This window comes from Artemia franciscana, chromosome 9 (assembly GCF_032884065.1).
Source record: "Artemia franciscana chromosome 9, ASM3288406v1, whole genome shotgun sequence".
In the NCBI taxonomy this organism is placed as follows: Eukaryota; Metazoa; Arthropoda; class Branchiopoda; order Anostraca; family Artemiidae; genus Artemia; species Artemia franciscana.
In genome coordinates, this window is record NC_088871.1 from 20280692 (window position 1) to 20306579 (window position 25888).

General features: G+C 36.6%; 1 protein-coding gene across 1 annotated transcript in view; it reads left to right on the forward strand.

Annotated features, from left to right (window-relative positions):
- Nucleotides 1–15384: 15384 nt before the first annotated feature.
- The window catches only part of LOC136031117 (limb region 1 protein homolog), a 56780-nt gene continuing 46276 nt past the window's right edge, over nt 15385–25888 (forward strand). The window contains exon 1 of the mRNA XM_065710429.1: nt 15385–15516. Coding sequence (XP_065566501.1) covers nt 15445–15516 — 72 coding nt within the window. The 5' untranslated portion in view covers nt 15385–15444. The remainder of the gene's footprint in view (nt 15517–25888) is intronic.

Below are 25888 nucleotides of genomic sequence, written 5' to 3' on the forward strand. Positions count from 1 at the left end.
CACCCCTGTTATTCGTATAAGTGTTCAGAAGCACAGAAACTACTGCTTAAGAAATGAACAGTCAAACTTTAAGGATAACTACTTGGAACATAAATGGTGGTGTCATTAATAAAAGGCTTTTTCTGTATTGCCTAATGGAGTCATGTGACGTATTGTGTACACAAGAACACTTTCTCTCCAGTGACAGTCTGGACATTCTTTCACTGGACAGATGGTTGAAAGGATTTGGGGTTTCAGCGATAACCAGTCAAAATGGAAAAGGTAGGCCATCCGGTGGTATAGCGGTACTCGCCCGAGCGGAGCTTCTACTGACTCTTCACTCGTCTTCTGACAATTATGCTGCGGTCAAAATAAACGAGACTGTCATTTACTCAGTGGACATGGCAACTGACTACCGAGACCTTAAGTCTGAACGCAAGTTCAGTATTGCTTGCAAAAATTAGCAAGTTCAGTTAGTGGTTCAAAACAAAAGGGACTAAACGTTATACTAGCGGGTGACGTGAACTGTAATCTGTCTGGTACAAACCCACGTTCACAAGTCTTCCTTAATGCCCTCACCGGTCTTGAGGTTCTTATGAACGATCTTGATTTTATATACATCCATAATTCGGGAGCAACCTCGGCCCTTGATTTCTTTCTTCAAACCAAGGAAACAACATTGCCTCTCCCCTCTCCATATGTGAACACTAAAATCAACATTTCCAATCACTTACCCGTATTCTGTTCTTTCGATACAACTATACAGCCAAGCATAGGTCTCAGCAAAGTCAGGAAGTGGCGTAGGAAATCCGAATGGAAGAGGATCAATATAGACGTATACCAGTCTGTTTGTGATGAAATTATGGGAAGGATCAAGGTACCCTACCACCTTCTGCAAGCGAAACCCAGCCTAGAAACCACTGAGAAACAGATTGATTTAAATGTATATTGCACCCACTCCTAGCTCAGCTTTGTCATTTTTCTAAGTTTTGGCACAAAATGTGGATGGATATGGGAAAGCTCCGGTCAGGTGCTGTGAATACAGTGCGGATTTATCTGAAGAGAAAGTTTGCCAAATGCCTGCAGAAGCACATTGCTACCATTCTGGACGGAAATAGTAACACGCTGAAAAGTGACCCAAAGGCCGTATGGAATTTCCCTAAAACGAAAAAAAAGGAAAGTCCCAGCCTTTGGCCCATAGAAGAACAGTGGAATAGTTATTACAAAATAGAATTTGCAGCACCTGATGCTCAGCTTGTGTCGAAATATGAAGATACCTTGATCTCCTCTCAAATGAAGCATCGCCTTCACTCGGGTTTGTGGTAACTGTTTCTGATGTTTAGGCGGCGATAATTAAAGCAAAGAAGAAGTTCTCACGAGGTGTTGACCAAGTTTGTGGCATGCATTTAGCTCGTGGCAGCCAAAGGGTCCCTGAGCATCTCACTCTGTTATATCAGATGATCTTTCCTTGCGGTTTAGTGCCAGATTCCTTTTGTGTTGGGGTTGTCACGCCGGTATTAAGGAAAGGAAAAGGCCCTCCTCAATGCGGCTCTCGCCGCCCCATAACAGTTGCCCCAGTTTTTCAAAATTTTTGAGCTTCTTTTTATTGATGAGTTATGTAGAATCTGTGAAAGCCCTGATAACCAATTTAGTTTTAAACAATCTGCTAGTAGGGAACATGTTTACCATCTCATTTGTAATGTACTTTTAGAGTGTAACCAGACAGGGGAAAGGGTTATAGTAGCTAGTCATGATGTACGCCGAGCGTTCTATTCTGGCGTCCATGCTCAGATACAGTCGTGTGCGCCCAAACGTGGCCTTTACAGATCAATCGTCCTACCACTCCAAAATTTATATAAGAATCTGAAGGTTAGACTTATAGTCCGACGATTGATGGTCCACAAATTTTGGCTGTGGTAGTTTCTGTAGATAAAGGCATACGACAAGGTGCAGTTTCTTCCCCTTCCCTTTACTATAATAGTGTTATAGAATCACAAAAAGATGTTGAGATGAGTCTTGTGTTTAGAGGTAGAGATATTTCACTGTTAAATTATGCCAATGATATTCTGAATTTAAGCCCAGGGCTTCCACTCCCGAATCTCAAAATTCGGGGAAAAGTTTAAAAAATTTGGGGAGTTTTCGGGGACAAGTCTTCATGATTCGGGGAATTTTCGGGGGCAAGTTCAAAATGGAATTTTATTACCAAATTTGGGAACCAAAATTGGTTACAGCTTCTTTTTCAGGCTCAAGTAGGGCTTGTATCCGCGTACTAAATCAAGTTTTTAGCAGAGTAGGTTCTAGAGCTAGAGTACAGGATTGGACCCCATAGCTAAAAACGATTTTTGTTGGCATTGCAGACAAAACCTCAGAACTATTTTTAAATAAATTAAAAAAAAATAGGCTGAATGACACTCTGGAACTTTGTTGCCTTAGGTTCTATATTACCTTTGCTGCTTTATTCCCATAGCCCGAACACGAGATTTTTATGTCATTTATTTTCAGAAAGACGACGAAAATAAAGTAGCCTGTAGAAAGGCAATTATCCCATACAAAGCAATAACATGTGCAATGGTTTCTCGAAATAAATGAATATATTTCGGCAAGCAAACATGAACTTACACCAGAAATTTAATTTTAAAAAATCACCTGAAAGCAATGAAGATAATTAAAAATTAAAACGAATAGAAACGATAACATAGTAAGAGGACTGTCCCCTTCTAAACGCCCAACTATTCATGCTGAAATTTTTTAGTAGCTAAGCTTCTCATTTTTCAATTGTTTTGGAAGTTGTTCTTACAGAATCGCGACTAAATATGAACTTAAGCATAAAGAAAAAGGGGGCTATCCTCTTCAAATATATAATATTTTTTGTTCATTTTAATATTGCTCCTTTGGAGTACTTTCATTACGGAAAAAATCTTATTTTATTTCAAACAGTTTTTTAAAAATGCCAGGAAATCCAGCTCCATCTCCACAGAAAAATTATTCCTCATCCCGGAAAAATCGTCTAGACAATTCAATACCGTTAAAAATTTATCCCGGACAAATACCATAAAGGTCTCCACGCGTATGATTCGGTTTACGAAGATAAACTTACAATAAATAAAAAGAACTTTGTTTAGGAATCCTGGCAAATCCGTTTTTTTCTTCGATTGGTTGAAAATATATACAGGTTTTATTTTCTTGACTGGTATTTCAAAAGCCTTTTCGGTCCGGCGGTTCTACCTAGCTTCAAACACTTAGGCCTCCTTAAATCCTAGAGTGGAAATCAGCTTTTTCAATTTCTTCTGCACCAAAAAGGCAGTATTTTGGGATGGGAAAGCCAAAAGAATTTTTCGAATGATCTAACATGTATTTGCAACAAACCTTGTTTGTACTATACTGTGCAGGAAAAAATAAAGTTTCAATTATAAAAAAAAAAAATATGTCATTGAAAATTGCCACGAAGAGGCTCAATATCAGCTAAACCAAGCACACTACCTACGACCTAGAGAGCCACAAAACCAGAAATAAGCGTAGCTGCTTCTTCAGCAGTTGTAGAAGCCTTAAAATTTGACAGAAGCTTTGTCATTTCACGGTCAAGGACAAGAGAAGAGGAACTGAGAATGAGTCTCTTCATTCCCACTTAGGTCTGAAGACTACACGCAATCAATATTGTCGCCAAACAGTTTGTTTATCTGTTTTCAAATCTTTGAGGGCACTGAACAAGCGTTTTGCTGTAGCGTTAAAAAATGGCAGTGTACACGTGTAATTATTATTATTCTTAATTTATTACCTTTCAAAAACGGAAAAGACGGAGTATATAAAAGAAAAAGAAAGAAAAGCACAAAAATTTAAATACACTTCCACTACACATATTATAAAATAGCACTAGTCCAGGGTGGTTGGCTCTTAAAACATTGGTACTGAATTTTGAGATTCTTCTCTCTATGGCCATGGAAGGGTTGGTGACCTTATATTTCCTGGAGATGTCGCCATTGCTGTGCCACAAAGGGAGACGCAGGAGAAACTTAGCATATCTGTAAAATGCGCTGCAAATGGCTTTCTTTTCGGTAGCTGTGAATATTTTCCAGAAGGGAACCAGAGCAAGCAGATGGGGGGTAGTAAAAGCATTGCATAGCCGGGCACGGTTGAAACGATACTTATTGGCAACAAGTAATCCGTAAGACGCTCGTAGACGGGAACAGAGGTGGTTTGTCAGTGCTGAGCGTGTTTCCTTCAATGTAGAAGAAATAGGAAGGCCAAGATACGTAAGGCCAAGACTCACAAGGCTTAATCAGAGTTTTGCCAATTTTAACGGAGAGGTTAATAGAAAACTCATTTTTTGAACCATTGAGGAAAAGAAGTTCTGTTTTACACTCGTTGAATTCAAGTCTGATCTGCTTGTATGCCACTGCAAGTGGGTCGTAATTTTGTTGAAATAAAGATATCGAACGAGAAACATGAAGAATGTCATCAGCAAAGTTCAGCAGCGAAAGATTAATCCCACGGAAAAGGCACGACGACTTTATTACTTGCTGTGCTTCGATAATAGCGTTATTAAACAGTGATGGAGAAGTTTTGCCACCTTGACGTACGCCTCTCTTGACACTCAGCGTTTTCTTAGAAGGAAAAATGCCGGACGGAGAGGGCCGGACATCAAATGCCGGACATCAAGTCCTCCAAAGACGAGAAGATCACCATTTTTATCTGCATACATAAGAAGATTTGCAAGAACGCTGTGAACGTGTTCCCGTCCTGAGTGTTTTTTGAACCCAAACTGGTCGTCCGGAGTAGTGCTTCGAAGTGCAATTTCATCAAAAATAAGGATATTCAAATAGCTTACAAAAAACAGTTGAAACAGTGATCGGACAATATGAAGCGCACTGGTCAGCTGGTTTACCTTTTTCGAGAATAGGATGAACCAATCCACCACCAAAGCAGTCTGGAACGATGCCAGTAACGAAAATCATTCGAAATAACAGAGAAAGGTGCTCTAGGAGAAGATTGCTGGCAAAGCTTAAATGAGTACCAGATATACCATCGATGCCCTTAGATTTCTTTTTTTTTTAACTTATCAATTTGGGAACGCATCAAGGACGGAGTAACCAGGACACCAATATTCTTAACTGTAAACTGAAGCTCCTTATCGAGGGCCTGGCAAAAGGTGTTATCTAGGTAGGAATTAGGGGCTGAAAATTGGTCTCTGAAGCAGTCGCACCAGTCTTTTTCTGGCATGCAGGGCGGGCCATTGGAAGATTTGCTCTTAGCTCGAAGATGCCATAAAGCAGGAGGCGAATTATCGACAATCTCGCTGGTACGGACAATTTCGTTATCCTTATGCTGTGTGATTGCTTTTGAAAATTTACGTTTCGTGTAAATACGAACAGCGTGGACTACTCCGGAGCGCGGCTTCTCACAATCTGCCCATAATTGTAGCCAGAATTTTGCTGAATCACATGCGGCCAGGAGATTAGGATTATTCCGCCAGTTACGCACTTCCGTGCCGTGGCGAATTTTGCGGACCAAAACTGTAGTTTTCTCAGCTGTATGGATAGCATGCGTTATCTCAGAACAGTAGATGTTTAGTAGGATTTTTTTTTCTGAGTCTGCTGTCATGTTCGGACAACAGAGAAGTGGGAAAGGAATTCGGATCTTCGACAGTATGTAGTCACATGAACTCTGGTACGAATCAATGTTAGCAGCTTCCCAGTTGAGGCTGAACAACCATTTAGGTGGGGAATTTGTGGGTGAAATTTGCGGCAAGGGCTTTATTTGAAAAGAATTACAGATAGGCATGTGGTTGGATATGGAGTAATCAAAAAGAACCGTAGTATTAGAGGTGGGTTTAATCATAGAAGAGCAATAGAGATAGTCCAACTGATACACGGAGCCAGATTGATGGATGTACGTAAAATCACGATCATTTCCAACATAGGTGAGACTTGGACAAGCAAGGAGCAAGATCTGAGATCTGTTGTTTTCAGCGTCAGACAGTTCACAGTTCAAGTCACCAAACAGGAGACAACTTAGGCCTTCATGTTCATATTTTGATACTAGCTTGGCAATAGATGTACATGTGAGAGAGAACTTCCTCTCAGACATATCATTACAGTAATTAGTAAGAAAATAAACGACGGTTATGACCACATTCGAAACTTCAACCACAAGGAAACTGTCAGACTTAGCAACTAGATTACCAAGTAGCTCTTTCCGTATCATCAGGGCGAAGCCACCTGAAGGCCTACCGCAAGTGAACTTAGCATGGTGGAAAAACAGATTATGAGAAAACGTGAACTCCAACGGTTGACGACTATCGCTTGACAAGAAGTGTTCCTGAAGACCCACCACGTCAAACCGCAAGCAAAGTTCAGAAGGTAGGTGATGTTTCGGTAGAACTTTCCCATTGATGTTCCACGATCCAATTTTTAAGGTTTCTTCAGGCATTGGAATTCTGTAGAAGAGACTGAGCGACAGGACATTTAAAAGTGTAACATGGGTGGTCGGAGGAATTGCAAAGAGCACACTTAAGTGTGCTCTTAAGGCACTTAAGTGCCTTGGTACAAGGATTATCTTTGGTTGTGGAGTGACCAGCCTCACCACACCCGGAACATTTTTGGGTACCTGGCCACGCAGACGTAAAATGACCATATGACTTGCAAGAAAAACATTGGGGTGGCAAGCGTTGAAATATACTAATGAGGAGTCTTTCGTACCCTATGATGGGTGGAAAGCGAATAAAAGACTCAAGGTCGTCTTTAGACTCAAAAAGAAACTTAAACGAACGGGTGTTTCAGATTTGAGTTGCTTTCAAACAGTTGGCAATCAGATCACATAGGCTATTTTAATGCAGATCTTCAGGAACATAATGGATAATAACGAAAAGGGAGGGGCATTGGAGTTTAGGCTCGACTTCAGGGTTATTCCCGGTTATGCGTGACATAATAGATTCGGCACCACTTTTATCCTTTGTGACTTCTTTCCAGGCGTCTCTACTGGGACGAAGCTCGATTATATTCCCACTAGCTTCTCCACAAACATGCTCCAGATAAGCTTTACGGCAGTCAGGCTTTTTAAGGTCTAAGGGGGGCTTCTTGAGAAGAACTGCATAGGAAGGCTTGGCCGGGGGAGTGACTAATTGATTCATGGATGTAGCAAGTTTCTCAGCTGCACGGGCTTTTTTCTCACTTTCAATAAAGTCCTTCAAATTATTGGAGATTTCTGTCACTTTTTGAGGAACAATAGCACCCAATTCACCAGGCGTAGTTGGGACCTCCGTAGGATCAAAAATTGCGAATTTCGGCAATTTGATCCGGTTAGTCTCACATAACTGGATCAGTTTCAGCATATCTAACACATTATCGGCAATATTTTGGCGAGCAACGTTGCGACTCGAAGTATTTGAATAGTGCCAAACTGTATCCTTAGCTTTTATAATCGTATCCTTGTCATATAATCCCACTGCCTTTTCGCAAATTTCATCAGTCTTATTTGCTTGGAACGCTCGCGATAAATAATTTAGCATAGCATTATGTACAAGTCTTTCTATCACATTATGCTAATTTAGAAGTCCAGACACATTAAATAGGAAAAAATAACTGGTTACTTTTTGCACGCGACAAGAGCTCATTAGTAATCTAGTACTATAGTCAATAATCTAGTAATCAGTACTAAAATCAGTAATCTAAAACCTTTCTAAGGTTTTCAAACCTCGGCTTTCCACATGGGTATGTCTGCTTACAGATAAACTTCCAATACTTCTCCATGGATATCGTACATATGTCTAAACCCGCCAAAGAAACAGTGCTCTGTTCGCGCCATTCCCAGTCAATTAGAGCCTTGTTCCACGAAGGCAACCCACGACTTCTTAGAAAATTTGCTAAGGTAGGTGGGTTCAAGTTTAGAGCATTGACAGGATCAAGTAGACTTGTGAACTCATAAACGTCACATTCAAACGCAAAGCGTCTCTGTATCTGGATAATGGCCTCCTTGTAAAAGTCTCTTGCTGTTATGTAGACCTTCCTCACCTCCAACTGTGAGATATCTGGACTAGACGAGACCAAGGATGCCAACTACTCTTCTGCAGTATACCCGAGATAGACCTTCTGAACGTCAACATAATGGCTCTCGTCTGTTACGTCAAGAGCCAAAAGATCAGTGCAGTTTCTGACGTAGGTTCAATCCATATAGTTTATAGCCAAGGTTGCAATAAGCTTAAGCATTTCCGTCTTCAGCTTATAGAAAATTGGTGACTTCGATTGAAATAATACATTAAAGCCGTTCAAAGGGCCTAGAGCGCAATCAACAAACATCATTAGAACCTTCATAAAAGGATTTTTCAGAGCACTAAGGCCAAGTTGGTTGCCATGGGTGGGGTCATCAAAATTGGCACTAGTGAAATAGAGGGACAATGCGCTCCACTGTTCAAGAATTCTTCACACACATGCATGGAGGGACAGCCACCGGGTTTGTCCAGGGGCTAGAATTTTGTGATCTGGTGTAGCCGAGAAATCTTGAAATTCTTTAAGTGCTGCAACTCGCTTAGCGCTCATAGAGAAATGACTATAAACGTGGCGACATAAGTCTTCCAGAGTTTTGGTAAGCTTCTTGCAGGCATACGAAGCGCAAAGATGAATGGAGTGGTAACTACACTTGACAAATACCACCCACGGATAATTGTCACTGATCAGCTTTGCTACCGAATTATGACATCCCATCATTGAGTTTTGTTGTGTCGGCACAGAAACTAGTCCAATTTCACAGAGCCACTTGGTTTTCTATTGTTTTCAATGGGCACTGATCTGATTGGTGTTTCTCTGAGCACCTCAAACAGACTGACTGACTCTTTAACTCTGCATTCTTTTTGAGTGTGTTCATATTCCTGGGACTTATAACACTGAAGGACTCTGCAATAGTACTGATATACAATATACCTCCCTCTTTCTTCCAAAGCACCAAACATTTGGTGCTTGCGTATATATTGTTGCACTTTGTCCTTTAGGGAGGATTCCAAATAGAGGTTGAGAGTAGGGGGGATGGAAATTTTGGGTGGGACCAGGTAGACCCTGATTAGGTAACTGAAGCATTCAGCTGCAATCACAATTGTCTAAAGTGTAAGTATGGTAAAATAATCAAGGAAATACGAAGAATCACCAATACTCACGAGATAATTATAACTTGAAGCAGAAGATATTATATCCAACCGGTTAATTTTGAACTTTCCAATGCTTAGAAGATTTGAATTTCCAAACTTTAAGCTCAATTCCGTTTTAAATTTTTTAATATCATACGTTCGCCAGCGTACCATAGTATAAAGGTGCAAAACAATATTAAAATTGTGGAAAAAACAGTGAGCCTTCCACTAACTCTATTTCGGGTTGATCATGGGAAAAGAAAGATTTTCGGGGAGTTTTCTGGGATTCGGGGAACGACATTTTTTTTCGGGGATTTTTCTCGAAAATTCGGGGACAATGGAAGCACTGTTTAAGCCGTTCTTTTGGGATGATAGAAAAGAACTTTGTTATTCTAAGTAACGCTTATTCCGAAATAAACCTATCTTTTAACGAAAGTAAGAGCGAAATTGTTGTTTTCAATCGTCAAAGCTCAGATGACGTTCCTGATATCCGACTTGGAAATAGTGTCGTGAGACCAGTGCCTAGTTTAGTTTACCTCGGGCTCCCAATCGGTTGTGATGTGAAACTTACAAGATCACTGCTAGTTGAACATTTGACCAGCAAGATCCGCAAATCTTATGGTCTACTCATATCTACCAAGACAAATTATAATAGACATATCAGAGCAAGACTTTTCAATGCGCTGGTATAGCCACATGTTATTGGTCTTTCCCCGTTTTGGGCTCTATTAATCGATCGGAGTCAACGTACCATCCGGTCATGCTTTTATTGTTTTTGTAAGTTCTTGTTGGGCATACCACTCTGGACTAGAAACTCTTGGATTAGTGAAAGATATGGCATTGTTGATCCATACTTGGCTGTCCAAAATCGGCTTTCTCACTATGTCCAATCTCTCTGCAAGAATAATTCATTGTATGGCGTGATGGTGCCATAATCTTCTTCTTCTTATAAGTTATCTTTCTAGTTTAGTTATATTTTCTCTTGTTATTTATGTATTATGTAGGATAAGTATTTAGTTTTTTTGGTCATTTTGTTAATTTCGTTTGCTTTTTCTTTTCTCCATAGGGTTATCTTTGTGGGCTATTAATAAATGATGAATTTGATGAATGCGAAAGATGAGCGGCGGTCTATACTGTGTTTGTAAATATTTCTAGTTATCAATGCAGCTTTACTTCGTCTGTTCTACTGATCTGTTAGTCTATTTTATTATACTGTTTTTCTTTGTTATATTAGCTTTTTTATGCCATTGTTGAGTTACGTGTACTTTTGTTTTTGCTTTGTTTATTATTTTTTTTTCTCTGTACTCCACTGTTTATACTTTTGTATGTTTGTGGGTAATAAATATTATTATTATATATATATATATATATACATATATATATATATATATATATATATATATATATATATATATATATATATATATATATATATATATATATATATATATATATATATATATATATATATATATATATATATATATTTTATTTAAACCCTCTTTACATACATAAAATACACTTGGAGGAGTACAATAATACAGCAAAATAAAATAAAATGGAAACAATAAACAAGAAAAACTCACAAAAGAAGCAACAAACAACATCTCAGCTACTTTCACAGTGCAATTGAGCTAAACAATTAAGTGGAAAGTCGACAATATTTTCTCGACGCTTTTGGAACCTATCCACGAGCTGGTCCATATTTGAGGAAATATTGAAAACGCCATATCTACTCGAAATGCACTGGTTGCGAGTCTAAAGCGACAATTCCAGAAGATATTTGCAAAAATGAAAGAATTAAGATCTAATTTTCTTCTGCTCAGATATTGTGAAAAAACCTCACAAAGGGACCGAGAAAAAGACATGCGGTGCAAAAAAAAAAATGCGTTGTAAAGTCTGCTCAGGGTTATATTGTGAAACTGGCCATTAACTCGAGGGAGCAGCCCATACGATTTTCTATACTTTTATTTCAACACCAAAATAACAAATGTTTTGTATTTTAAAAATACAAAGGAACAAATCCATATGTATAAAATGTACAATTTATATGTATAAAAGAACAAATCCAATTTTTTTGCCGCATCTTCCAGATCCTCAGCAATTTTATCCATGGCCTCCACTTCACATCTCCTTAGTTCATATTTTAATACTTTCTCCACTTTCCTTACATTCTTTTTGTTTTCATACGAGCTATCACTCAGATAATTCTTATACAAACCCCTTCTACTCTCTATTAAACCTAAAGCTTTTTCAGTAATATTCCTAGTTGCAGTCTTAGCACTCTTCCCTAAGACACCATCAGGAACTTCACAAATTGTTTTTCTGAAATTATTCCATCCATCCTCCACGTTGTCAAATTTTAAACTCTCAAGTTTAGTATTCAACTGTTCCTGGAAATTTTTTCTCAAATTTTCATCCTGGAGTCTACCAGCATCATAACTTTCCGGGAGGTAGTTACCCTTCCAAAATTTCAGCTGTAAATTAACCTTAGACACTACTAGATGGTGATAATTACTTTTAACATCAATAACAGCACTCCTATATACCCTAGTATCTTGTATTGATCCTGCTAATCTTCTGTTTACAATAACATAATCAATAAGGTTTGCTGTCTTACCATCACGTGAATACCATGTCAACTTATGGGCCATTTTGTGACCAAACACCGTATTGGTTATAACTTGGTTGTTATACGTACAAACTTGCAAAGGCCTATAGCTATTACTGTTTTCTTTTCCTACACCAAATTTACCAAGGCTAGGATACCATCTATCCCTATTTCTACCAATCTGAGCATTAAAGTCTCCTAGCAAAAACACCATGTTTCTACCTGGTACCCTGTCTATTTGCTCCTGTGACTGCAAGTAAAATTAATCCGAGTCACTAGTATCTCCGTCAGTCCATTCAACAGGGGCATATACTACTATAACTGATGCCCTGAACTTTTTAGTCATAAAATGAGCAATTAGTATTCTATTATTAATACCTTCACAGCCTAAACAAGACTTAGCAGCTTCCTTATTCATCATGAGCCCTACTCCCTGTCTATGTACCCCATCTTTCCTGCCTGAGTAAACAAGTTATATGTCACCTAATTTCATACTTCCTACCCCTGGGATATAAGTTTCTGAAACTCCTAATAGATCTAATTCAAACCGTCTGAATTCGTCAGTCAAAATGTCGATGTGATAGTCATTTTTTAACGCCGTAACATTCCAAGTTCCAATTTTCATGTTCTTTAAATCTTTGAAATTATTTTGGCCTCAGGAAAAGCAGTGATCCCAGATACCAGTGTAGGACGGGGACCAACATATCTTCTCAAGTCTACACCGAAGCGCTTAAGCCGGCTTAGAACCGGACAGCAAGAAGTCCCTGGGACATCCATTAAGTTGGAGGATTTGTGCAATCCTGGGCCCATCTTGGTCACAACATGGTTTTCAGCACTTGTTGATGCTCTTCTATGAACAAGAGTCGAAATCCTGCACAGACAGTCCTAAGCCTATTACCTCCAACTCATTATATATTCATGACTGCAAAATATTATGCTACTACGGGGAGGCAACCTATAGTAGATAAATCAGGTAGGAAGAGGTATTTCAGCCCGAAAACGCCCATCAAAACAAACCAAGCCCAGAAAAATATCCAATAATGAGAATCCCGTACGAGTGCTGTGTTGTTTACTAGGCTATAATTTCCTCAAGGGGTGCCACTCCTCAAGTGGGAAAAATTGACCGCAAGTTTCCTAGTCTTGCAGGTACCCCGAAAGGGTCGAGGCAGCCCTTTACAGAGGTCGTTGTCCATAGATCTGGATCTTCCGCCCTACCGCAGTTATCCTCCTGTAGAGGATCCTCCCAGGATGGTGTTCTGCATCACCATGCAATTTAACCCATTAATGGGAGAAGGTTTGTAACTCATATGACGTGTTAACACGGCACTGGGCCCTGTTGAGTGTACATTTGAGGGGCCTTCTTCCTCTTCCACCTGTATTTATGACCCCCAGGAGAGGGTACCCCAGTTTCTATTATGGACCCCCCTATGACAAGGTCCTACTTGGTCTAAGCCTTGTATGGAGCTACTCTACCTATCTGTAGGGCATTCTCCTATCTGTTGTCCTCTACCAAAACCTAGCATGATAATCTAATAATTAACTAACTAATGCAACTAATAAATAGTTGCAGTAAATTGCAACTTTACTTTAATTTAGACTATAAAGTAAAGGATAAAAATAACATATACAAGCTCTGTTGTCCTCTGCTAAAACCTAGCATGCAAAGAAACATCTCAAAAGCCAACACCTTATAGAAAACACCTTTGAGAATTTAAATTAAGAAGAAAACTTACTACAAACAATTCTAGTACTACAAAAGTAGACCTAAGTAGCCGATTTAGCCTGTTTGAAACATCTCACAAGCCAACACCTTATAGAAAACACCTTTGAGAATTTAAATTAAGAAGAATACTTACTAGAAACAATTCTAGTACTATAAAAGTAGACCTAAGTAGCCAATTTAGCCTGTTTGAAACATCTCACAAGCCAACACCTTTGAGAATTTAAATTAAGAAGAATACTTACTAGAAAAGATTCTAGTACTATAAAAGTAGACCTCAGTAGCTAATCTAGCCTGTTTGAAACATCTCACAAGCCAACACCTTAAGAAAACACCTTTGAGAATTTAAATTAAGAAGAATACTTACTAGAAACAATTCTAGTACTATAAAAGTAGACCTAAGTAGCCTGTTTGAAACATTTCACAGCCCAACACCTTACAGAAAACACCTTTGAGAATTTTAAATTAAGAAGAATACTTACTAGAAACAATTCTAGTACTATAAAAGTAGACCTAAGTAGCCAATTTAGCCTGTTTGAAACATCTCACAAGCAAACATCTTATAGAATACACCTTTGAGAATTTAAATTAAGAAGAATACTTACTAGTACTCCCTGCATATTTGGTTAAGAAAAGTATCCGGGTTTTCAGGCACTGCATAAAAATTTGAAAATGTTCAAATGAATTTTCCAGTGCTAACCAGGTCTATTGCCTTCATATTCTCCCATACCTCACCAAGGACTTGGACCGTCCCTATAATAAATTCTAAATTCACATCCTAGACTAAAGAACTTACTCCCATCCTTACATCTAGAAAAAATTGCTGAACTTGATAAAATTACATTTAAAGAGCTTTTTCAAAACAAGACTCTGAAGCTTGGGTGCTCCAAAAGACGGAAGAAGATTTGCTAGATGTTTTCTAGAGAAAATGCCTACGGATTGTTTTGGTTACCAGACTGACTGACCGTATCTCAAACTGTAAGCTTTACGAAAAACGTGCTTTCCAGGTTTATAACGCGAGAAAGGCTGAGATGACAATGATAAGTTCTACGGATGAAGGAGGACAAATTATCCAAGATTATCTATGTCGTACAACATGTCTAGAGTCAAACAAAAAGCCGCTCTTCCTCTTATGCAGGGGAAGGGGGCCGTAACGAAAAATTTAAGGGAAATGGGAGCATCTTCTGAGGATGTAAAGAGGGAGCCTTTAAGCAGATTGGGATAGAAGACATGCGCAGCTGTGTTCACCTTGGGCAGCTTAGTGCTGCATTGCAATGTTGGTAGTAGTAGTAGCAGTAGTCTGCAGGAACTATTTTACACGTTTGGTGGAAATAAATGTTAGTAGTCTTGATTGGTGCAAGGGGTAAATAATATTTTGGGGAAAATTCTCAATCGGGAATAGTCAATTTTGCAATTTAATTGTACAGTCTCAGCTGCTTATAATGATGTGTCATCAAGATATTTTATATTAGAATTGGGGAGGCTCATGTCCCAGGGGATTGAAGAGAACGAGAGCCTACTCAGGACTGCCCCTTTGTGGAAGTCCTTGGGTTATTGGTATTTTGGGAGAAAAGACTGAATCAACATAAATAATAAAGGATCTTTTTACTGAAGGACTTACAAAGGGATAGTAATTTTGGAAGGCATTCCAAGACTTGAAAGTTTAGTGATTAGGTTCAGGTTGTTCACATCTCATAATAGACAAATCCAGTGTTTCATCTATTTGTTTTAGGTTTTGCTTGTTTTCTCCCACGATGGGAATTTATAATTTGGCTCATAGGGGGAGGCGACGGAAATACTAGCAGCCTACTAGCAAAGTAATACTGCTCTGGTCCAATGAATATTGACTGAAATAACACCCAAGCAAGCTAGTGATTACAAAAGCCACAGAATAACTGAGTAAGCCACAGTAATACGAACGCATATGACAATATTGGTCGAACCCTTCAAACAACAGCAACTACCTCATCAAAAGCATAAAATTCAAAATCCTATGGGCATGACAAATTTAAATTTTGATTCATGGATATTCCTGATGAAGAAGAAACGACTGTGCAAGAACAGATTTTTCATAATAATGTCAGGATCTTAATTGTAAGCATGAATTTTGGCGTAAAATTGCAAGTTACTCGAATTTTATTTACTAGGTTATTAAAGTTAGGACCTACTGATTTAAGTGACTTATACTTTAAGGAATGGATAGGTTATACAGGTAATATTGGGGCATAATTGGTTATAATTCCCCGTAATGCCCCTTTCTCTGGAACTCATTGGCAACAGCTCTCTGAATGGCCCCTTCTGACAAAAAAGCATAATGACACATTTCCTTGACATAGGCTATGTCATTGCATTAAAGAATTTTCAGTAAAATTCTAGTTAATTGTCTTCTTGCTATCTCAGAAAGGGTTTAGGTTAGGAAAATGAAACTTTCAAGGATGAATCTACATACTAAAGTATGTTCTGGGAAGGTATTTTGAAGCAACTACCTCCACTACTTCTCCCTCTAGAGGGCTCTGACCTTTAATGACCTTCAAAAATATGTGTGTTATAAAAGTGAAACCTTGCAAAATAGATCTTCTGGTTAATTGAAGTAGAACAATATTGTTTTCAGCTTCCTAACTTTGCTCAATTCCATTTTATAAGGTTTTAAGGATATGCAAATACATTTCCTGAAATTTGAAAAAAAAAAACATTGATGTGGCTCAAAATTCTACTCAAATAACAGGAATTGCATTTTCAGAACTAAATGCAGAGAAAAAGTGACTAGTAACTGAAAATTAAGGTAAAATGTTGTTTTGTCAAAATTTCAAGAAGTATAGACCTGTCATGTAGGCAATGTTCAGGGCCTTCTAGAGGCCCTGAGATCTATTTTCAAGGTTTTACTTTTATAACACACATTTTTAAAAGTCATTGAAGGTCAGGGCCCTCTTGAGAGAGAAGGAGTAGAGGTAGGTACTTCAAAATATCTTCCCAGGACATACTTTAGCCTGTAGACACATCTCTGGAAGTTTCATTTTCCTAACCTAAACCCTTCCTGAGATAGCAAGAAGTCAATTAACTAGAATTTTACCAAATTTTCTATTAGGGATTATATTTTCAAAGTTGCTCTGATATTACATGTATCTCAACCTCTTGTAATATTTGTACATAGTCTAAGACTATATACAAGGAATTTTGCTGACTTTGGTGATTTGTATTTTTTTTCAGGCCATGCTGATATCTTGTCAACAGTTAGCTCAAAGCACCAAATATTGGTATTTCATGAGAAATCCATCAGCCATATTTTCTGTATATCCTTGGGGTATTTTTTTTTATTTTATTAGCCTGTTAATATTTCTTTCTAAAAAGCTGCTCTCATGTGCTGTTTTCTGCCCAAGGTTGGTTTACAGACATAAGGAGAAAAGGGATGCAGATAAACTAAAACAAGGCTAATTCTCTTCTAAGTGTCTCTTACTGAATAGTAATGGCAACCCTGTGAGTACAGACATCATAAATGATTATTTTACTTCAACTTGTAAAACCCACCTGCCACTCCAAAATATGCCAGCCAACAGTGCAATGAGTAAAATTCCTATGATTGAAATACATCAGACCCTGCTTAGACTCAAAAATCTTGATATAAATAAGTCAGTATACCCAGGTGATATCCCTACCAAATTGATTGTGAAATGTGCCCATTATTCAAGTGTACCTCTAACTGCAATTTTTAACCAATGTTTTGTAGATTGTATTTTTCCAGTGTGTTTTAAACAAGCTATTATATCACCTATACCAAAAAACAAGACCCCAGAAGTTCTCTCTGACTTAAGACCAATATCAAAAACCTCTATTTTCTCAAATTTTTTTTAAAGTTTTATTTACAATTTCCTCTTTGACAAAATTCAAGATAAAATGAACCCAAATCAGTTTGGCTTTAGGTCAAATCGTAGCACCATCCATTGTTTATGTTATATATTTGACACTGTTTTCAAACACCTTGAGTTAAGTAGTTCCTATGTTGATTTTGTTGATTTTTAGACTGGTTTTGCTGATTTTAGTAAAGCCTTTGACAACTTAGATAATCAGACAGTTATTGATAATGCAAGGGCTTTAGGTGTCAGAGATTTTGTTTTATGCGTGGTAGCTAGTTTTTTATCTGGTTGTGAGCAATTTGTAGTCCTCCCTAATGGAGATTCATCAGGTTTTATCTTGATTTCCTGTGGAGCACCCCAAGGGACTAAATTGGGTCCTTTAGCATTCTTAATTGTTTTTGACAATGTTTTACCAAACTTTGACAACACTTTTAAATTTGCAGATGATTCAACATTACTTAACCTTTGTCAAACCTCTAACAATTTGGGCATTAAACTTGACTCACTCATTAACAACTTAAAGAATGATCTTGACAATATTAAACTCAATCTGAGCATACCAAAAAGCAGTTTAATGCTATTCTACTTTTTAAAAAATATACCCCCTATCAATAATTACCTTTGCATTCCAAATTTAAACATGGATAAGCTGCTTGGTGTGCACTTGGACAATGACCTTAAATGGAAATCTCACTCTTTTCACTTATTTAAAACAGGTGGTTTTCTCCTTAGATCTTTCTCCCTTCTCAAACAGTTCTCCATATCAATCCAGAACCTTAAAATAATTTGTTGTTCTTATATAAGACCTTTTCTTTAATATGCTTGGCCTGTCTGGCATCCTGGGTTGACCAAATCCTTATGTTCTAAAATTGAAAGCATTCAAAAAAGAGCTATTAAAATTATACTGGGGATATCCTATACTACTTATAATGAAGGTTTGGCTAGACTTGAACTCACTACATTGGAATCATGATGTCACTTCCTTACCATGAACTTTGGGCACAAGTGCCTTAGTTCTGACTATCATTGATGTCTTCTTCCTCCCTTCAAAGAAAACCCCCCAATCCTTCCCAATACAAGACCTAATGCTTGTAGAACTCCAAATACTCAACTTGACTTGTGTCCCCAAATGTTGACAATGAGGTACAAAAACTCTTTCATTCCCTATTTTGTTTTGCATTTTAATAATTGATTTAACTTTGCAACTATGTTTGTCCCTTAACATTTATTTTATCATTGTAATTGTTCTGACTTGCTTATGCTAGCTTGTGTGCTATTTTAGCCAATAAATCATATTCTATTCTCTTGATCCATTTAATAGAAAGGCACTAGTGATTGAGAGTGCCTCCTTAGAAGGATGCACTATTAAAAAAAGAATTGTACAATTTGATTCCTTATTTTATGCAATTTTACACTATGATAATTGCATTTGTGATAGTGCACTCCTCCTCTTTGTCATTTTTCATCTTGAGATACAATAATGCATGAGATAATACAGCAGATAGCTACAAACTTGACAAAATCCAGTGGCACGACGTGGTAAAACAGCTTAGTCGAAATAAGAAAGGAACTGAAGTATGAATCAGTAAAGACGGTAGTTTAATCAAAGCCTCTGAAACTAATAAATTTTTACTCAAAGTTATACTGCTTACTCAGGCATAAGTGACAAACAAGTGAGTGACATTATTAATAACTGTAGTATGGACAGAATCGTAGGGGTGTCGGAAATGGCAGTTTTATATGCAGTCGGACGGCTACATAATAACTGCCTTATACCCAGGTGAACTCCCCGTTAAATTACTGAAAGAATACTCACCTTGCCAAGCCAATCGCATAAGTAACAAACCAATTTTCTCAGAACAATTATTTTTAGAGACCTTTAGAGGCACGTATGTCCAAGTTGTACCAAACTTTAAGTTACCCTATTCCCATATCAATAACTCCCAACCTAGCAAAGGTAGCTGAGGGTTCTATTTGCCATTCTCTGTTATAACAAATTACGCCTTTGATAAATCTGTACCAATATGGTTGCAGGCAGTAGGACGCCAGTATATCTGGTGTAAATGTACCACTTAGTCTTTAAGTTGCTGAACGTTTCTAATAGTATTGCCGATTTACTTTTTTGTCTAACTATGGAAACGCATTCGACCTTATCAAACACCTGACCACATTGACAAATCTGGAAGAGATGGGAGCTAAAAATCAAATAATGCTATTAGTGAGAGAATTTCTATGGGGCAGATTGCAATCAGTCTGTCCTTTGTTTGCTGAAGATACCTGCTCTGAGTTGCCAGAACTAACCTCCAACTGCCCCAAGGAATGAAACTAGATGCTCTTTTATCTTTTGCCGTCGTCAATCCAATCTTATCAATATTCAAGGAGCGTTTTGAGTTTGTTGACGACTTGTCTGCACTTCTCAAGCACACAGTCCATGCAGTTGCAAAGCAGCAGTTTGACCTGACTTTTTACGGACTTCCTCACCCAGTGTGAATCAAATGGTCTACAAGTGAATGAACAGAACTCGAAAGTTCTACGATTTATCTAAAGCTAAAATCATAGGCAGCATATTGTGCTGCCTATGATCAAGTCAAAGTATTATCACAGGTTGTTTAACATTATTTTGTGACAAATTCCCACATTTAAATGGCAACTGTATTTTTAATTTGAAAGAATTTGAAAACTAAAGTTATAATTATTAACTTACCCATTGGGCATTGTTTGACAAAGAATATTTAGAAAATCTTAACAATTCTTGGCATCACTGCAGCAGAAACCTTGAATTAATAAAAAATTGACAGTGATGTCAATTGGAAGGGGAAAACCAACTGCTCGAGTCTTAAAATTACTTTCCTGTTTGTATCTAAGCTAAAAAAAAACCCAAAAAATCCACAGAGAATGCTGATACAGAGGAACATGTCTCACAGGTAGCACTGACATTCAGTAATGCAACAAATTACAGCAATAATTCTCAATGCATTTATGTAAATTCTGTTTTTGGAGGTGCTCAAAAGAAATATTTAGAGAATCAAAAATAGCCAGAAGTCAGCATGGTATTATGCATAGAGGCAGTTCTATATTTATGGGTTAATATGTGAATTAATTTAGAAAAGCAAAGATTTTTGAGGGAAGTAAAAAGGAAACTTAAAATGAACAAAAATTAATGTTTCACAGGCTATCTAACATATATCAATGAAGTTAGTACAAACAAACCAACATATATCAATAAAGCTAGTACAAATAAACCAAAGAATCATATTTCCCTATGTTTGTAAGATTATAGAAACCTAGTGCTTTACTGAAAACACAGAAACCAAGCATATAAAACAAGAATGTTGATTTTTTTAGTTAAAAGTGAGTGCATAGCCTGACAACAGCTTACTAATCTATAAAAGCTTTTTATAGTTTTACACTACCTGTGATGTCATTAACTTTCAGTATGCAATTAAAATTATCTTAAAAACATAAGTATAAAAATAAATACCTTTTTAATAGCCGCAAAGTCACTGAATAGCATACATAAATATTGGATTGACTTATCAGGTAACATTTTGGTCTCACCAGCTATAATACCAATAGTGAGTAATAAATAGTCTTTAATTGTAAGAAATACACTTTAGTATTTCTAAAAAAAAGTACTGTAAAAAGTGGCCTTAATTGGTTTACTTTTACTGTATGAAAACTCCTTTATTGTTTTGTTTTTTCAGTGAAGTGCTAGTTTTCTATAATCCTACAAACATAGGGAAATATGATTGTTTGGTTTATTTGTACTAGCTTTATTGGTATAAGTCAAATAAACTGTGAAGCAATAAGTTCTGTTCATTTCAAGTTTCAACTTTGCTCTTTGCTTCTCTTGGAAAAACTTTGCTTTTTAAAATTAATATTTGCCCATTTTTAATTTAAATTTAGTGCAGAAGCAACACTGCAATGATTTTTTTAATTTTTTAAGGGGGACAGCACCTGAATAATTCTGTTTGTTTTAATGTTGCTCCTTACTTTCAGTTGAAAAAATGATTAAATTTCTGATTGTTTTCAAATAATGCTGAGAAATCCATGTTACACAAAATGGTGTTTGAAGGTGTTGGTGAACGATTTTTGAAGGTGGGCAACCTTGACAGTTAGGAAAGATTAACTATTTTTCTAAAGAAGATTTTTTAGGTTTTCAAAACCTCAGCAAAGTTTTGGTATGTCTAAATTATTTCACTAAACATCTCCCCCCCTTCCCCCTGATATACATATAAAACCATTAGACATACAGGTGTGGAATAGCAAAAACAAGAAAAGTTGGAAAGTAACTTGACAACCAGCAAAATATCACAGAAAAAAAAAAAAAAATGCTGATAAGTTCTTAGTGCTATGATTTCTCTTTATACACTACAAATAGTTTTATTCTGTTTTTTCAATAGTAAAATAAGGAAATGATATTAATAGAATTTAGCAACAAGTAACCCTCTTTGAAGATACAACTTTGAGTCATTCCAGAACCATATGCCTACACTTCTACAACCCCTAAGTGGCAAAGGGTTGGGGTCAGGGGCGTAATTTGTTCCAAAAATAGTGTATGGAACATTTCACAATTCACAAGAAAATTAACAACAATAGTGAACTAGCTGATAAATAATCATATATAAGGTAGATAACCATAATTGAAATAAAAATGCCTGATTTAGGAACTGAACCCTTGCTATTCTGATTCAAAGCTTAACGTGCTAGTAACTGAACTATGGTGGCTGATGATCAAATTTTATCTATTTCTTCGTGTAGGACCTTATTCAGCAAATACATTTGTAATTGGCTATTATAAAACATTGAGTTACTAAAAGCTTCTATTATAAAGTGTGAGAGCATTAAATTACATTTGGTGAAGCTCAACTTTTGTGAATAGGAGGAGGGGAGGGGGTACGCCAAGGAATAGTCATTTGGAATTTTGAGATTCAGTTACTTGTTCTTCAATGAATTTCTTCCTCTTAAGGCTGTGATTAAGTGAACTTGAAAACATTGAGGTTCAAAATTGAAGTTAGGATAGCCTTCTGTCTCCCAATTCTCTAGAGACCGTCGATTGTCAAAAACCCTTCAAATAGCACTTATTCATTGGCGGAAATAGCAGGTTAATTATACCAGCTTGTCAATCTGGTCGCTAGGGGTGTTATTGTCAATCTGAAACGATTCTTTCTGGCAAAAAACTTGTAAAAATTTCAGGTAGCTGAAAATATTCTATGGGACTGCTCGAAAACAGGAAAAATACATCAAAAAATGGTTGCAATCATCTTACAGGCTATTGTTTTCTGCTTATGATAGTACCGATTTTGTTCTAAAATCAATATCCTTCACAGAGTACACTTGTGAAAAAGAGCTAGACATTTTCTAAGATTTCTAAGCAATTAGAGGAAATAGAGCAAAATTCTAGCAAACATTTCGTAGCATCTTCAAGAAGCTACGGCCTGATATTAAAAGCGGTATCTTCCGCCAATGAATACTTGAGTACTTTTTAAATATATATTTTTCAATTTTAACATGGGATTGTCGAGTTCCATTAATCACTTAAGCCCGAACTTCGGCTGACCGTGATAAAGAGTTCATAGTGAATTCTCCCAACAGACTAATGAGACTTGCTAAGGGGGCTGGGAGGGGAGTATACAGGAGGGGTTCTTGTAGATCTTTAGCAAAGGGCTTTGGACCATAACTATTACAATGGCATCGTTTTATACTTACAAGCTTTTCCGCTTAAGAAATGACACCAAAAGTGCAGTTTTCAGTGCTATATGGCACTTACGAATGGTAGAACTGATAAAAAGCAAGTAAATATGAGCAATAGTTTTCAAATGAGCCATTAAACATCTCTCTAAGAAGTTCTGGATGCCCACTAGCCCCAACTTTTCCGCTTGAGACATGGTTTCAATAATGTCATTTGGGACTTTCAGATGGTGAATTTTATAGAGAAAAAGTAGATATGATTAATATTTTTTATATGATTTATAAAAAATCTGTCTGCAGTGTTTTGGTAGCTTTGGTAATTTTATAGAGAAAAAGTAGATATGATTAATATTTTTTATATGATTTATAAAAAATATGTCTGCAGTGTTTTGGTAGCTTCCTAGCCCCATTCCTTTAGAAATGGCACAAAGTGCCATATGGCACTTGCAGATGGTGGAATGTATTTAAAGCACGTAGATATGAGAAATAGCTTTCGAATGAGCTATTAAGCATCTCTCTATGATGCTCTGGTAGCCTGCTGAAAAAAAAACGAAAAAAAAACAAAAAAAAAACAGGAGGTAGATCAGTGCTACCAATGCACAAAATTTGATTTTTCTTGTTGTTCAAGGAGGGGGACTGTAATTTCCCTGTACAAGGCTTTCAACCATGCCGATTCCAATGGTACACTTTTTCTTTTCATCTGACACCATTTTCGAGGGGTTTCAAACTTTTTTTGAGATTACTATAAATTTCTTTTTGCAATAAACTTTTACTTGTAAGACGAACCGAAATAATAGTTATCATTCCTGTGTCAGTGTCAGATGTCATTTTTTTTTTCACTAGGCAGTTTTTCTTTTCAAAAGGCGTTTTTTAACTTTTGGTTACTATGTGCTCTGGTTTGCTCTTTACTAGGTTGTAGCTCCCGTTCCAACCATGAAACAATTCATGCTTGCAGAAAACACTCCCTAGAGAATATGCGAGAATTTGTGTAAATTAGGTGACAATTAGACTTAGTACTGAAAATACTTTATAGAATACAATATTTCTTACGCCATTTTTTTTTCTAAACGCGTTTTTTTAAATTGTCGTTACTATGGGCTGCGGTTTGCTCTTTAATAGGTTGCAGCTACTGCTGCAAACATGATTTTTATGTATTTGAATGTTGTGTCATTTACATAATTGTTTTTCTTTCAAAATTACGGCTGTAAAGTATAGACATCCAAAGGATGCATTCCCTATACATGACCTATCAATATATTACCTTGCCCCACATGTGGGACCTTTGTCTAATGCAGGGAATCACGGTTCTAAACTCAGGTATGATCTTGTTACAACGCAAGAATACGCGAGGAAAATTTTCACTTTCTGTTTGGTCAAAATCTCCTGTTGTCTCTTTAAATCTTTATTACTTTTTATTTCCTTTCCCATACACTTTGAAAATTTGAAAATTTGGTATTTTGTTCACACTTTATCTTGATTTTGTTTAAGTATTGTTTCTCGCTTTTTATCTTTTAAACTCTTTTAACTTAAGGAAAGAATAACTTCGGAATGGAAGAAAGACGAGAAAAGAGTGTCTTTTCTTTTTGTAAATTTTGTTAAATATAGATCTTTAATTCTTTATTTTAATATTGAAATATATTTTTTCCCAAGACATGGTTTAAAAAATGAGCCTAGATAATCAGTGAAAAAAAAAAAAAAAAAAAAAAAAAAAAAAAAAAAAAAAAAAAAAAAAAAAAAAAAAAAAAAAAACAACAACAAAGGATTACAGTCCCATTCCTTGAACAACAAGAAAAATCAATTTTTTGCATTGGTAGCACTGATCTGTCTCCTGTTTTTTTTTTGTTTTTTTTGTTTGTTTTTTTCAACAGGCTACCAGAGCATCATAGAGAGATGCTTAATAGCTCATTCGAAAGCTATTTCTCATATCTACGTCCTGTAAATACATTCCACCAGTCAAGCGAAGCATCAGGTTCAACTCGAAATTAATTTATTCTGAAAATGGAGCGCTCGCTCTTCCTTCAATGGACATTTCGAGGGAAAATTAATTTTTAAGGGAACATTAGCAATAACCTTTAACAAACAACCGCCAAAGATTAAATATTTTTTACTAATTCTGATATAACTGGTTTCTAACTCTTAATTACAAATTTCAATCTTTATTATAAACTTCAATCAATAGCCACTATTCCAATCAAAAAGTCATTGCTAAAAGACATACCAGCATAGTATCTAAAGAGTACAAAATTATTCACAAAGAAGTCCTTTATCGTTATCCAATTAATGCAAGTTTCATCACCGTGTTTTTCACTTGGGATATTGTTTTTTAGACGATGTTCACCCGATGGCCGCTGAATGAAAACTGCAATCTCATTTTAATATGGCAATCCCATTTTAAGTTGCTTGAGATGGTAACACCAAGTAACTTCATAATGGTAACTGACATTTTAGGGGGGATTGGACACGATAAAGAAGGGAGACTTTGATTAATAGTTGAAATTAATGGTTAAAACCGCTGACTTTAAGGGATTGAATCTCATATCAGTAGTAACAACTTCAGCTGATATATCGATTCAAGATTTCCATTGGGTTACTTTTCAAATTTTTGAAACATGTCTCTAAGATAGTTGGATCATCAACGAATTTCCATCTATACGGGAAATCGACACCAAGGCTGTTCATCATTGCAAGAAATAAACTTGGACCTAAGAGGGTTCCCTGGGGCAAACCATTATAAATTGGGAAGGGATCATAATATATATATTCAGGTATTTTACGATTTACGTTCTATTAGAGAGGAAAGACGCAATTATCCTAGTTAAATAATGGTCAACTTGAAAGTCATTAGATAGTTTTTCTACCAATATATTGTGGTTAATTAAATGAAAAGCTTTTTGTATGTCAACTGCGATAACATTGAGCCAGGT